General features: G+C 41.6%; 1 protein-coding gene across 2 annotated transcripts in view; it reads left to right on the forward strand.

Annotated features, from left to right (window-relative positions):
* The window catches only part of lrrk1 (leucine-rich repeat kinase 1), a 67,483-nt gene that overhangs the window by 49,012 nt on the left and 3,202 nt on the right, over nt 1-15,269 (forward strand). For both annotated transcript variants that reach the window (XM_079339082.1, XM_079339083.1), the window contains exons 30-37: nt 4,954-5,148; nt 5,926-6,077; nt 7,568-7,685; nt 8,472-8,588; nt 11,541-11,738; nt 11,990-12,204; nt 12,812-13,234; nt 13,370-13,471. In XM_079339082.1, the coding sequence (XP_079195208.1) occupies nt 4,954-5,148; nt 5,926-6,077; nt 7,568-7,685; nt 8,472-8,588; nt 11,541-11,738; nt 11,990-12,204; nt 12,812-13,234; nt 13,370-13,471 (1,520 nt within the window). The remainder of the gene's footprint in view (nt 1-4,953; nt 5,149-5,925; nt 6,078-7,567; nt 7,686-8,471; nt 8,589-11,540; nt 11,739-11,989; nt 12,205-12,811; nt 13,235-13,369; nt 13,472-15,269) is intronic.

Genomic DNA, 15,269 nt, shown 5'->3' on the forward strand with positions numbered 1-15,269 from the left:
TACAAACAAATCTGAGCTGCTTAAAGACCTTGTGCTACCCGACACAGAGGCTTTAAAGAAACAGATAGGAGCAGAAGAGAAGAAGAAGCCTCCTTACGCTGTTGATCATTCATTTATACCCTTTTTAGATCATAGCGATTCCCAACTTGTCCTCGCACCTCTCTCTGTCATAATGCCCAAAACATGTCTTATCTCACCTTGGCATGTTTAACAGCCTCATGTCTCCTTTCTATAATCGCTTGCCAGTGCAGCCCATCCTGACTCTAAAGCTCAGTGACTCCATAGGTTGGCACGTGAGCAGCCTGTGATGTGAAACATTCATGTGTTATCATGACTGTACACACACTCAGCCTGATTGTCTTCGCCTTGTTTTGTCTGTGTTTTTTGGGAAGGCTAAACAAACAAGAGATTTCTATTGCGCTGATCCATATTTAAATACATGCATGTCATGTTACAATGTCTGATGTCCAGACTCAACCTCTGCAAAGTATTTTTGAAACACAAGATACACTCGTAATCGCTGCACATGGTTTCCTGCTGCTCTAAACGAGGCGTTACAAGAACTTTGCAAGACTTGGCCTAAACCTTACGTCAGATTCTGCTGATGTGTTAGATCAATGCGTGGAGAGAAGTTGTAGGACACGGCCACCTGGAAGCTCACTCAAATGTCCCTGCAGTTGAAGAGGTCATTAAAGAGACAGTGTGTCCCCAGACTGACACGATGAATGGAGAAAGTGATAGATCTCCTTTAAGCGTATATCAGCAAAGACATACGGTATATGACACACTTTGTATGTCATAAAACGACAGATTATAAATGATTATGATTAATATTCTATTTTATGTCCGTTTTCCCATTAGGTATTGTTAGTAGCTATTGACATGCAAATGGTGCATCTTCTCACAACACTAGCGGATTCTAAACATCAGGATGAAGACGTCACAAAGAACGCTGACACTCAGTGACGGGATTTAGCTCAAGTGAAGCCAAACAACAAGCTACACTGGTCAATCCAAATGCGAGAGTGTGTGTGTGTGTGTGCGTGTGTACGTGCACTGTTGTTCAGAGGAGGGAGGGATAGCTTGCCTCTGTATTTGTTTTAGCTGACACTCAGAAGACTTCAGTTTGCAGGCTGCTTGTTTAGACTGTCTGCTTCCTCTCTGCGGCATGCTGCATGATTAAGACCGTATGTTTGTTTGGAAGGAACAGGAGGAGAAAGCTAAAGGTGGCCTACATGCAGGTTTTCTCAGCTCCTGTGTTGAATGCAGACAAAGAGTCACAACACTATGGCTCCCAAATACTTAATTATTTGAGATGTGCATTTAACGAACACAACGTTTCGAGCCCAACTTGGCTCTTCTTCAGCTGCACCAAAACTTATCACAACCCAACTTCCCATAGTAAAACTTTTTTTTTTTAATATGAGGACCTTTATGGCGGAGAGAAAAAAAAAACTTTTTTCAGCATCCCACTGTGGAAATAAAAACATGAGTGTAAATCCGACAGTCTCTTGTGTTCAAGACAAGAACACAGCAGAAGCTGGGGCTCAAACCCCCCACCGTCCGGTTAAGAGACGACCGACTACCAACTGAGCCACAGCTGGCCCACTAATATATAAATACAACAATGCAGAGTTTTCACAATCTTAACGTCTGAATATTTTAATGATTCTAAAGATGATTATGTTCGATGGTCCTGTGGTGTGAGCTGTGTTAAGAGTGATCCAATCTGCCTTGAAGAAAACACTTAGGCCACACACATTTCAAAACATAAAACAAGTTCAGTGTTTACAATCTGATCTCCTGCTGAGTCTCCACCTCTTTTTCTACGAGTATACTTTTTTTTTTTTTCTATTTCCTTAGCCCCGCCTTCGTGCCACCTCTTTCTGTAATTGATTTAAAGGACATTTGGGGACTGACTGCTTTACTGGCGCTGCCTCTATAGAGGACCCCCCCCCCCCACCGAGAGTGAGCTGACCTCAGCTCTCCTCCTCTGCAGGGTGTCAATGTAATGTTTAGATGTGGTTTCACTGTTTTAATGAGCCACAGACGGGCTGGATGGAGCGAATGGTAGAACAATTAAGTGTTAAATCGAAACATTAAGCTTCGGGGCTGTTAATGTGTGACATGAAACATTCATCAGCTGTTTGTAAACCAGCCTTCATAATGTCAAGGCTTTAAAATTGAGTTAAGGAATCCCAAACATGGACTATTTATTAAAGAAAGAATTAAATTAATGAAGAGCGGTGTCTGACGACTTTGTGTGTGCCTCTCTCTCTCTCTCTCTCTCTCTCTCTCTCTCTCTCTCTCTCTCTCTCTCTCTCTCTCTCTCTTCCCCCCCCCCCCCCCCTCTCTCTCTCTCTGGATAAAATAAGTTAACCTATACACAGGCACTTTTTGCACACGTGTTTTTTAAGTCTTGAAAGCCATTGTCGAGTGCGAGTACTCTTTCGCGATTCTTTCTTAGTTTGTCATTTTTTAAACTAAATATTTAATTAATATTTTTGACAACCATTTTTTAAACCAAGAGGAAGCCTCCTCTCCTCTAGAAACAAACATGTTCACAGCCTGGTTCAAACAACAATTTTGGTCTGATTAGTTCATCTCTTTATTGTCAGACACTGCAGGGAGTGATTTTGTTTTACCTCACAGGTTTTTACGATATGTGAGTCATGTATTAGAAGGGCCAAAACAGATCTGAGTGTCTTGTAACAGATTTTCAGGAGGCTTAAGGCCAGCCTGTCGTTAGGGTTGACCGAACGTTTGATAGAATCAGCATTTCCAATATGGTAACCGCCATTGGCCTCCAGACCGCCCTTCAGAAACCCATGGATGACATCACTGAGACTACGCCCATGTTTATATATAGTTTATCGTTCAAACTGATCTAAAAAAAAAAAAAAGATGATTTACTTTGTAACATTTAACAGTTTTAAGAACACTTCAAGATAATATAAACATGTACCAAGAGAGGAGCGCACATCTCGTCTCAATTGTACTCATCGCTTTTAAACCCCAGAACGGATTGGCCCTAGGATATATTTCTGACCTTTTAACTCCACATGTACTGATTGAAAAACAAAGGTGACAGAACATTTGCCTTTACATTTATGGTGGGAAAACTGCCCAAGTTTTTCTTTTTAAAACCTACAATATTAAAAGAATGTATTCTACCTCAGTATAATCAATCACTCTTGATGTGTATGTTGCCAATTCACAACTGTTATCTCGAGACACTTTACTTACGGGCAGGTATACACTTTGCTATAACTGTGTGAAGGTTTTACACAGCACTTAAATATCTCTGGAGATAGAGTCTCTGACACTTTAGATGATCGAAATGTTGAACGAGAAAGAATAGAGAAAGTATAATAGAGATGACTTTCTTTTATAAATATACCACATAGCCCATGTGGAACATCATCATACCACAGATGTGAAGGACATAAGGAGTCAGTAAGACGGGACGTGACAGCACTGAAGTTGCTGAGTGCTTTTGGCTCTTGTTTGTCTCTGCAGATATTCTGGGAAATCTCTCCAGTGTCTATCTGTTAGGATTCCAACAAAGGAATCCACTCAGCTATTTTAGTCCTGGTTTTAAGGATGAGATAAAGAGAAAGAATCAAAACTAACTGAAGTTGGTTAAAGTGTTGCTGTTGTTTTGGATCCACACCTCCCGACCAGAACAGCTCTGTGCAGAGATATGCTGAGTGTACTGTCCTGTTGAAGATGAATGACTTCCTCTTGTCTGCTGCTGTCTAGCTCAGTTAAGATAGATGTGTGTAAATTTGGGACGTGTTTACTCGTTAAAATAAAGGGAAAGACGAGTGTGTTGAATACGAGTGACAACCTTTTGTGTATAAAGGTGCAAAAAAAAAAAAAGTGTTCCTAGAGTGTTTCCATGAGAGGCTGGCTACAAAAGAAAATCCAAGGAATAGGGCTTCATTTATATGCATTTAACTTTCATTTGTAAAGGGACCAACCTGATGCATTGTACCTGAGTTAGCTTAGAGCTAGTTTACAACTGAAGTTTACATCTAATGTATATCTGTATAGCTCATTTCTCATGACATCTGTACAGGATGTACATGTTCTATTCCTCATCTGTTTTGACTTTTTTAAGCTCGGGAACTTAGCTTAAATTAGCATTAGGAGCTGAATTGAGCGATAGGTAAATGTGATGTGAAAATGTGCTGTCAGGAGGCCTTAGCGCCACCTCTTTTTTTCTGTATTGATCTAAAGTTAGGTGGAGTCAGCATCTCCAAAATGGTGCCTCACATGCTTTATTCCGATGAAAACCAATGTTTGTCAATGATAATAAAGAATACGCATGCAAACTTTGGTAACTAAAAGATGCTTATATTTCACCAATGTGTTTTGTTGGTGTCATATTATTAGTGTCAAAATATTGATGACTGCTGATTGGAGGGTTGACTGATCCTTAAGACAGTGAAATTTAAAGCCCCAAACCATTTGGTCGCTCAAAATAAAAAAAACACAACAAATGACTATACAGTATTTAAGAGATGGGTGTGTCTGTCTATCTTAAATAAAATATTAGTGATAATAATGATAAAGTAAATTGTACAGATAAAGCAGTCCTGGCTTTATACACTCAAGTTCATGTAATATTTAAGTGCTTCATTCGTAAAATTAGAGCATGATGATGTTGTTGATTTAACACCCAAAACTTAACATTGTACTTCAGCTACAAAAAGCTCTTGTTTGGCATTAATTGATATTTACACCTGTTGAACTGCATCATGTCATATGATGATTTCAAGCTCTATGTTTGCAGCAACAATATTTAAATGTCTGTTTACATGCACTGCTGTATTTATCTGCTATATAAATGTCTGTTGCAGTGTGTGAGGGAAATAACAACTCAACATAGCAACTTACAAAGAACCATAGTGTTGTCACACCGTCCTTTTGTCTTCATGTTGCATACAGGTGGACATGTTCTCCTACGGCATGGTTCTGTACGAGCTGCTGTCAGGGCAGAGGCCGGCTCTAGGACACCATCAGCTGCAGATCTCTAAAAGACTCTCCAAAGGCATCCGGCCGGTGCTTGGCAGTCCCGAGGAGGTTCGGTTCACGTGCCTTCAGACCCTGCTGACTGAATGCTGGGACACCAAGCCAGAAAAGGTGGGCCTCCCCCTGTTGACACATTTGGTTTTGGTCAATTAAGAACTCGCACATTTCTGTATTTACTCTGACGCACTGCTTGTCGGAAAAAGCCTTCATTGCTGCACAGCTAACCACAAAGAGCCACGTCTTTACACACGACTCTACTTGTGGTTCAGTAGAACAACTGTTCAAACTGGGAGTTCTGTTTTTCTTCGGGAGGCTTCCCCCCCCCCCCCTCCCAAAACAAAAAACAATAAATCACCCAGAATGAATGTGGTCTAAATGGAAGTGCACGTCACCGCGAGCACCATGGCTGTCCCAAAGTATTTGATCCTTCACCCAGGAGACCCTGTGTGAAACCAAAACACAGCACATACTGATTATTTAAGCCCAAACTCTCTCTGAATCAAAACCAAACTATGATGACTTGACGATTGAAAATCCTCCCCTTTTCATTGTGTTGTGCAAGCTGCTGCATAATGGGACACGACATGCATCATGACAACACTGAGCAGGCTGGCAGTTCATCAGTCATGAGGTCATAATCATGCTCGTGACACTCTTCAGTACATCAACCTGAGAACTGACTTGATTGCAAAGACTCTTCAGTTAAAGAAAACTGTGGTCACTCGCTGGCTGTGTGTCCATACTTCACAACTATCAGCGTTACTGTCGGGCTCAACTAGCATACATGTAGCTAGCAGGATTACATACTCCAAATGGTACTAAAAGAGCTACACAGCTGCTCAGAAACTGCACATTGTGGACTGTGTGTTTCTGTGTGTGTGTGTTCAGAGGCCGGTGGCAGCGCAGTGTCTGAGACAGATGCAGGAGCCCAGCTTCCCATGCTTACGGTTCGTGATGTCATGTGACAGCCAAACGCAGCTCTTCCTGTCTCAGCTGCAGGGGTACAGCGCTGTGTTCTGGAGCGGAGACAAGGAGGAAAGGTTTGTTTCAACTCTTTACTCTGATCAGAGGCCCTGCTTGTCAACAGGCAAAGCAGGCAAGTGCTTGGGGTTAGGATATCTTCTCTTTCTGAGTTAACAAAGCAAACAAAAATACCAAAGACACGAATTATAAAGCAGCTGTAATCCATGGGGAACTGAAATGGTCCAGGTTTAAACACATTTTGATCACCTTTTTAACAAATACACACACCTGGTCGAGAGGTGTGTTTGTGGATTCCACAGTAATCTCTGTCCAGTGAAAGCAGCTTTGATTTTGTCATACAGGTGGTGTTAATGACGTACAGGTGGTGTTCCTGTCGTTTACCTCGTTACCTGCACTTCGTGGCCTGAAACAGAGCCCATTCTTCTCTTAGTTTACTATTCAGCTCATTACCAAACGAGGGCGTATGAGCTCCCTGAGCATGTTTGTTAACAGCCTGTGAACTAAGAGAAGGAAAAGCAATACAACCACATAGTCAGTTACCGTGGTGAAAAACCTGTGGGAGAACTTTCCACAGTATAAAATGGATTCAGGATTTGTTTTTAACTTGAGAAATAATTTAACGAAATGTCCCACGTCCAAGAGAACATAGGTGAACAAATGCAAAATGTCTTTCACATACATCCATTGTTCATGTTGTTCACTTCAGAGGTGTGGATGCAACGCTCAGTCAGTCTAGAAGACAGTCATCTCTCTCCCCTGTAAATATGAAGGACACAGAAATTTAGATTGTATGAGCGTATAAGTATCTGCACAATAAGTGACAACACATTGAGATGGAACGCCAACACAAATGCAAAGATTTGCAAAGGCTCAACAGCGTTCAAACTTTTTATTTCCACAGCACTGGGCTGAAATTATGGACAAGGTTGTTAAACTTGCCAACAAGATAACTGGGAAGCACATGTACAGCCTTTCTTACCTGGCAGACTGATACACATTGAATTTAGCCATCAAGATCACATCTGACCCTCTGCACCCTCTTTGGTCAGAGTATGAACTCCTAAATTCAGGGTGCCGGTACTGAAGGCCCAGGATGAGGACTGAAAGAGGCTTTCACGTCCTTTGTACCACACAGTATTCAGCTGCTTAATAAACACGGATCATACACTCAGCACTTCATTTAACTTGCTGAAATCCCTCATTTAATCATGTGATGCTTTGGCGTGTTTTTGTTTGTAATTAGTGTAGTTAATGTGCCGTACGCCACTTCTGTGTATTCAGAGCACATGAAGAAATGAACTACAGCCTCCCGTGGCTGAAATGAAGATTACAACAACAGAAACAATACTTTCTTTTAGGTGTTCAAACTTTTCTTTCACTAAGGTACTTGGAAAGTGAGGCCCACAAAAGTCAGCTGTGGTCAAAAATAAAAGAGCTTCCTTCTTTTACTGCATGCAGCTACATAAACATGGAAAAATTGCTAAGCCAATTTAGCCTTTTGCTGCTTCTAATTTTTGCACGTGTTTGTGTGCGTGCACGTGTGCAGGAACTACAGCGTGGTGAATGTTGAGAAGGGCCAGGTGGAGGTGAAGAGGATGTCGTGTCCAGGCAGCAAGATCAGCTGTCAGATGAAGATGGGGAACACTTTGTGGATGGCCACTGAGGTACACATCACATCCTGAAAAAACACCTCCTATAAACATCACGTGAACACATGACCTGAACAGACACCGTTTTCAGCAGGTCAACCTACGGAGTTTAACTCCAAACACACACCAGCAGAGCAGCAACAATGTTTTAAAACCTGGAATACCTGGAGCATTATCAGGGCAACTTCCAAGGAAAACTACCATACTACCAAACTACCTCGTGTTTCTATCCACAGGGAAAATGATTTGATACACAAGAGGAAATTGACACAACAGGTCATGACACAACTAGACACGACCCCACACTGTATGGCATCATGATAGATAGATAGATAGATAGATAGATAGATAGATAGATAGATAGATAGATAGATAGATAGATAGATAGATAGATAGATAGATAGATAGATAGATAGATAGATTTCTACATTGACTTCATGTTGGTTGTCGTTTAGTCGGTCTTCATAAGGCCTCTTATTGCAATACCTTATTTGAATGGACAGATTACATGTTTTATAGCTTTGTAACTCATTCACCCAAACATGACAAGTGGTGGATGTTTTAGTCTCAGTCAGTCCAGCTGCTGTCCTCTTTATGCGGTCTTATTGAAAAGATGTGCCTTTACAATTATTGTGTGTGTGTGTGTGTGTGTGTGTGTGTGTGTGTGTGTGTGTGTGTGTGTGTGTGTGTGTGTGTGTGTGTGTGTGTGTGTGTGTGTGTGTGTGTGTGTGTGTGTGTGTGTGTGTGTGTGTGTGTGTGTGTGTGTGTGTGTGTGTGTGTGTGTGTGTGTGTGTGTGACAGGAACAGGAAGTGTTCATCTACAGTCTCAAAGACATGTGTCCTCTCAGTCACCCCCAGAAACAGTTCTCATGTCCCTCCATCATCACATGTCTATTCCCCGTCCCAGCAAGACACCAGGTGAGCTAAGAACATACACACACACACACACACACACACACACACACACATTTTGTACAATATAAATCCCTGGGTCGATTATAATTGTGTGTTTGAATATAATCGAGTGATGGTTGATTTAATAAATTCTCTTGTGTAACTGTACTAATGTTAGTTATCAGAGCTCACCTGCTACTGTATTGGTTTTAGTTATTATCATTGTCACACATCAGTTTAACAATCGACCCACCAGAGTGCTGACACAATTATTCGCTGACCAACAATACTCCCCGAAGGTTTCTTTGGTTTTGGGTCAAAATAAAATCCTTTTATTGATTCAGGGAAGTCCAGCTTAGATTAAAGATCTTTAGAGGTCGAGCGGATTTCTCTCACTAAACGTGCATGCGTGAGAGTGGGACATGCAGGTGTTTAAGCTGTTCAATGTTTAAACTAGGTTGAGAATGTTTGTTGTAAAAAAGGTTTTGAAAATTAGTTTCTAAAAAATAAGAAAGGTGGAACTCAAACTACATCATTTTATCAAATCAAGTCTTTTCTTAATTAAACAGATTTAAGATCTGTTTGTATGTATTCTGTTTCTAAATGGACCCCTTCCTTTACTTGAAACAATAAAAGTACATTTTAATGTTAAATTAATGTACGGTAATTGTTTTTTATCAGTTCATATTTCATTTTTCTAAAACCTATGAATTTGATTTGTTTCAAATCAGCCTTCCTCTTCTTCTGCTCTTTCCTCATCCATCTTTTCCACTGAGCTGTTTCGTTGTAAGCCATGATGGCTTTTACTCTGACTCGACAAACGCCAGCAGCTTGCCTTCTTGCCTTCTCTTTCCACAAAACTTGAAGTTTAAAACCACATCTGTCACAGCATGTTATCGTCATCTTTTATGTCAAAGGACTTCCAGACATCACTTTTCCTGCTCTCGCCTGTCATGTCGCAAGCAACACCAAGTGAGCTGAACTATTGTAGCCGTCAACAATGAACACTACAATATAACTGGGCCAATTTTGGACTTTTTCAACTCAACTCAACTTTATTTGTCCCCGGAGGGCGATTTGTTGAGCAACAAGTCAGAACAATGACAGCAGATAATACATGGACAGCAGACGACATTAAAAAGACAAAGGACAAAAGTCATTATCAACACAATGACAATGCGAGAGTCACCAAATTCACTATAAATAAATAGAGGAACAACCAGTCATGATCATTGACTGAGGCTCAAAGCAGCTCACATTGAAATAAAAGTACAAAGTAAAGTGCAGAATCCACCCAATGCTGGCAGCACACTGTCAGATGTACATCTATAGAATCATTTTAAAAAGTGCACCTTACAACACAATCAATACATACAAAAACCCCATGAAGATCAGCCTGCAGAAGAAAGTAAAAAAAATAAAATAACTGCAGACAATGTTGGCAATGATTACCAGCAGATACTGACCGACAGTCCTTATCAAAGTCCTGATTGTTTGATGGTTCTACAATTGATCTTGTTAGATTGTCCTGTGGGTATATGAGGGGTGTTAAGAGTGACCAGGCTTTATATACAACAGGTGAGAAAACAAAGAGTACAAGTCAGGTTAAATGTCTGGACTTCAAACTTCAAATCTCTAATGTGTTCGGCGTTCACATAGAGCAGGCTGTGGGACCCAAACAGGTGTGATGTTGTCAGTTTTAGTAGAGTCATTAAATACTAAAAGCTCACATACCTGATGTAATGGTCCTTAAATGTGTCACTGTCTGAATTACAACTGTGAGAGTGGAGCTCCGAACAATGCTTCTGTGGGAAAAACTGTTTTATGGAGTGTACGGCCGCTGACCCCTCACCTCAGACCTGCTGTCATCATGTAAGAGCTACATCGGTGTGTGTGTGTGGGGAGGGGGGTGAGTGGTGGGATCCAGGTGCTTGCAGGGTGCTATCTCCTCAAACAGAGAAGGGGGGAGGTCACTCTATCATGACTTAAGCTTAGCTTTTCAGCCTTTATTTAAACGTCTATTATCTTGAAATTCGATGTTTATCTGGATTTGTCAGTCACTAGAGATACACTTATGATATGTATGAATGGAGTGTTTGCAGTGTGCTCTGAGTAGAGATCCAATGTTTTCCAAACAAAATTATAAAAACTAAAAAAATTAAACAACATGAGACAGCAGCCTGTAGCTGCCCAGCCTGATTGGGATTATGCAGCGATGCCAGCGAGCTATTTCAGGCAGACAACTTCAGCTGCATTGATTTCACACTGACATGCATCATCCTGCATGATCACCTGACAGACACATTCTCATAATAAGGCTGTCTACTTCAGCTCCAGGGTTTCTGGTCTCTCCCTCTGCTCTGTCATTGCATACTCCGCTCTACACCAGTACTGGGCCTCTTACTTTCTGCTCCAGCATCCACCTGTAAACTCTGACGATGGGGTTTAAGATTTTATCTCATCTCTCCTCAAATGTCTGCAGTAAATAAATCTGTGAGGAGATATAAGTTCTGAGCAGAACAGCTACCTTAAAAATTATTTTTTCTGCTGCAAGAATATTTCAAACTATTCCAAATGTGTGTCCGACCTGGCACCGCCCTGCACAAACTATATTTACTAACATCATTTAGATACATTTTTATTTCACTTTAGTTGTTGAAGTGTGTCCAGACTATTTCATATTTTGCAATGAAACCCAGTATAAACATGCATTACTTTTTATGTGTTAATTAAAACAAGAAGTTCAGGTCTCATGAGAACATAGTCCTATCTTCAGTCCAATGATGAACATAATCTGGGGGGAACATAATTGTGACGGAAGTAAAGGTAAAGGTAAAAGTGTTCAGAGTTAAATGAAGTGTCAGACTCTGATGGGTCTGAGAAACATGGTGTCATTAAAGCACTGAAAACGTTTGATTTGAAGAGTCTTATAGTGTCAGGAGAAAGTATAAAGATTCCTGTGCTTCACCTGTTTAGAGCCTGACCCAGGTGTTTGCTGGGATGTCTGATGGACTGCTGGCTGTGTACAGTATAGTGGACGACTTACCTGTGGACGGGGAGACGTACCTGTGTTCACATACACTCAACAAGACCGTGTTTGGTCTGAAGGACTCTGATCCCAGGCAGAGACCCTACCCCGTCAGAAGTATGGCTCTGGTCAGCAGCGGCTCCCAGGTGAGTTCACAGTCAGTCTACTGGACTCGTATGTTGATGAGCTGAGAGGGCTGCTGGACAAAATGAAAGTATCGATGATGGAAACAAAGCATGTCTCTACATCATGACCAATGATTAAAAAGGGACTCTGGCATTTTTTAACTTAAAGATAAGACCTTACAGTTTGTAAAATCTGATCCTGGGTTTAAAAAAACTCAGTGACCGTTGAACACTTCAGTTTCACCACATTGTCTGTGTCCTGTGCTCACTAGTTGTGGTTCTCCAACGGTCCGGGTGTTCTGGTCATCGACTGTCAGAGTCTTCAGGCAGTTCGTAGGCTGGAGACCTACAGTCCTTTGTCCTCCATCGTCTCCATGACAACCAGCTTCAGCCTGTGGGGGGAGGAGGCGGTGTGGACCCTGGACGACCACAGCAACACTTTGCTGCTCTATCACGCAGCCTCCTACCAGCTGTGTGCTAAGTACTGGTGAGTAGGGTAAATAAAGACAGCTAAATGTTACCACCTCCCCTCTGATCTTTTTTAACCTACAAAGGCTCTATTGAAGCATTTTCTCAATACATGTTCATGACTAGGGTTTTATCGTTATGAAAAAACCAACCAAAATCTTTTTGATTTGAAAAACTTTATTATCCAGAGGGGCAATGTAGTTTGCAACAGAGCTCCATACAGGCAATAAAAACATCACAAAGACATAAAACGTATTTACTATGGACAGCATCATTATGGGTGCGAGAGAAATAATGGACACAAAGACCAACAGAAAAATAAAGTTTTGTAGAAGTGTACGGGAAAAAAAATGCCTACAGCTTATTTACAAACCCAACTACTGACGTAACAAACAACCTCATTTATCATTTGATACATAAATTAATCTCCTCTCTGTCAGCGGGAGTTTAAACTCTGCAAGCAGTGGGTGCTGAGGGTTTTCCAGGATGGCCTTTGCCTTCTGAGTGACTCTTTCATCTGAAATAAAATTGTAGATGAATCAAATAGTGAAAACAAAAACTGCAAACAAAAAGTTTAAATGAAATAAAAAAGATTTGAAATTTAAATTGTAATGTCATGATTGCAGGTGTGGAGACAGTCATCCCCTACGGGACATCTTCACTGTGCAGCGGCCTGTAGGTGTTACCATGGTATCAGACTTGGAGCACACAGAGCAGCAGGAGCAGCAAGACTGGACAAACGGCGAGGTTTCACTCATCTACAGCGAGGAGGCGGGCACTCAGATCATCCAGCATCAGGACTCACTAACGGACTACTGTTCCACCTCATCCACCAGCTCCCTGGAGCTGCCGGCCTTGGATGGCTCCAGCTCAGTGCTTAACAGCGTGGAGCCACCTGAGGACCAGGAGGAGAATGGCAGGGACCAGAACCAGAAGGAATCCACCAATCCTGAAAGTAATCCGGACTCTGCAGAGACCCTGAATCCTACACTACCAAAGCTACAGGCGTTTACTGTGCTGTCAGTGAATGGCACGTTGTGGGTCCCCAGGTACACAACACTGCATTCACACACATAACACAACACAAAGACAACCAGCATCATAACACACTGAACTCATATTAAAAGAAGGGAGAAAGCGTTTTACACTCATCACAGTCTTAAATTCTGTGTGTTGTGTGTTAGGCGTGGAGGAGACATCATGATCATTGAGATCCAGCCCCATGCTAACCAGCTGAGGGGGCGAGTCGTTGCCATCCTCAGTCCACCTGGATGTTCCTCTTTAGGGTGAGCTCACCTCTGCATGATAACGTAAAAGCTCTGTTTCATTTATAGCCACTTTCTTTTCTACCTCATAAACTCTTGATATGTCATATTATTCACTGTTCATTTAGTCATATTTCCAGGACTTTTATCATCAGTCTTCAATGCATTCTTCATGAAATATATCAAAAGAAACGTAGTAATGGCTGTGTCCGAAAACACTTCCTGATCCCAGGCAGAGACCCTAATTTCCAAATGTACGTACTTTTTGTTTTTCTTTTTTTCCTGTGAACCCCTCCCTCTCGAACTGTTCTGTCCTGGAAGAGAGAGTCCACTCAGTGAAGCTGTTTGCAGAGAGATAATGGCATACTCCCATCTTAATTAAACAGCTGAAGGAGAACCAACAGACTTTACAAACTGAAGAGAAAGACTTTGATTGATTTACAATAAAAAGTGAATCGTCAGAATGGAGATAAAGTCGCCCTAAACACTGAGGAAGGGCGCGAAGGCAGTGAGCTGAAGGGACAGCTTTGTTTTGGTGTAAGAGAGTGGTGCTTTAGTGCTACATCTACTGGACATCCGCTCTGAAAGTTGCACATTATACATTAAACATGATATTAGAGTGGTGGTGCAGTGGTTAGCGCTGTTGCCTTGTTTGAATTGGACAGGAGCGTCTCTGTGTGGAGTTTGTATCGTCACCCCGTGCATGCATGGCTTCTCGCCCACAGTCCAAAGACATGGTGGTTTGGTTCACTGGTGAGTCTAAATTGCTGGTGAATGTGAGTGTGGCTGGATGTCTGTATCTAAATGTCAGCCCTGTGACTGACTGGTGAACAGTCAAGTGTCTACCCCGCCTCTCACCCATTGACTGCTGGGATTGGCTCCGGCCCCCGCGACACAAACGGGAAAAAGACAGTGGGTTGATGGATGGAGTATTTAGGTTTTACAAATTAGACATAGTTCAATATTACAACTTTTTGTCAGTCATCGTCTTTTATTGTTTATATGCTTCTGTGAATGGATGGATCCTGTGTAATTCCGGTGAAGCATTAACCTCCGAGCAACTTCTAGGCAAGACTTCCTCTTCCTAACTTTAAACAGGAACGCCCGGTCATCTGTTTCTGTGAGTCTTAGTTCGACAGAAGGATGTCAGTAACACACTGAGGCTTCACTTTGGCTTATATCAGAGGAATGAGCCCGAAAAAAGAAATCGATTTCCTGGTAAGAAACTTGAAATTAATTGTGAAATTAAGTTTGCCAAAACACCAGATCATGGTGCAGATTTGTAAAGAGTAAAACATCAAGCTTTGTCAGGTCTCAAGAGAACAGAAACATTTTTAAAACAGCATTTTAACAGCAGGCTATAACAATATCATACAGTGTGTTTTGTGCACTTGTTTTCTTCAAGGTTAAAGTTTGTTGTGAATGTTCGAGCTGCTCAGAACTTCACAGGTTCTTCCTGATCCCCTTTTACATCATTGTCAGCAAAGCAATCTTCCATATATTAATTTTGCAGGTGGAAAATGATTTACTTCTAATTTCAAATTGGTCCTTTCAGTCGCGTCTTAGTGTGTTTTCTCCCCCCTGCATGGAGCCTTCTTACCAGTTTGATCTGAGATATGAGGAGGAAAACACAAAAAAGTTAATATAGGGCTATAATAAAGAGGATTCTAACCCTGAGCCGTCACAGGATCCTTCATTGTGTGCTTACGGAGCTTCACTGACTCCATCATTATTTCTTTAAAGCAGCTGCTCCTCTGTGGAAAAAGACAGCCTCTGTGTGAACCTCTGCAGAGCGGCTTGCCTGTTAGCAGCAGCCAAT

This window comes from Symphodus melops (assembly GCF_947650265.1).
Source record: "Symphodus melops genome assembly, chromosome: 3".
NCBI classification, from domain to species: domain Eukaryota; kingdom Metazoa; phylum Chordata; class Actinopteri; order Labriformes; family Labridae; genus Symphodus; species Symphodus melops.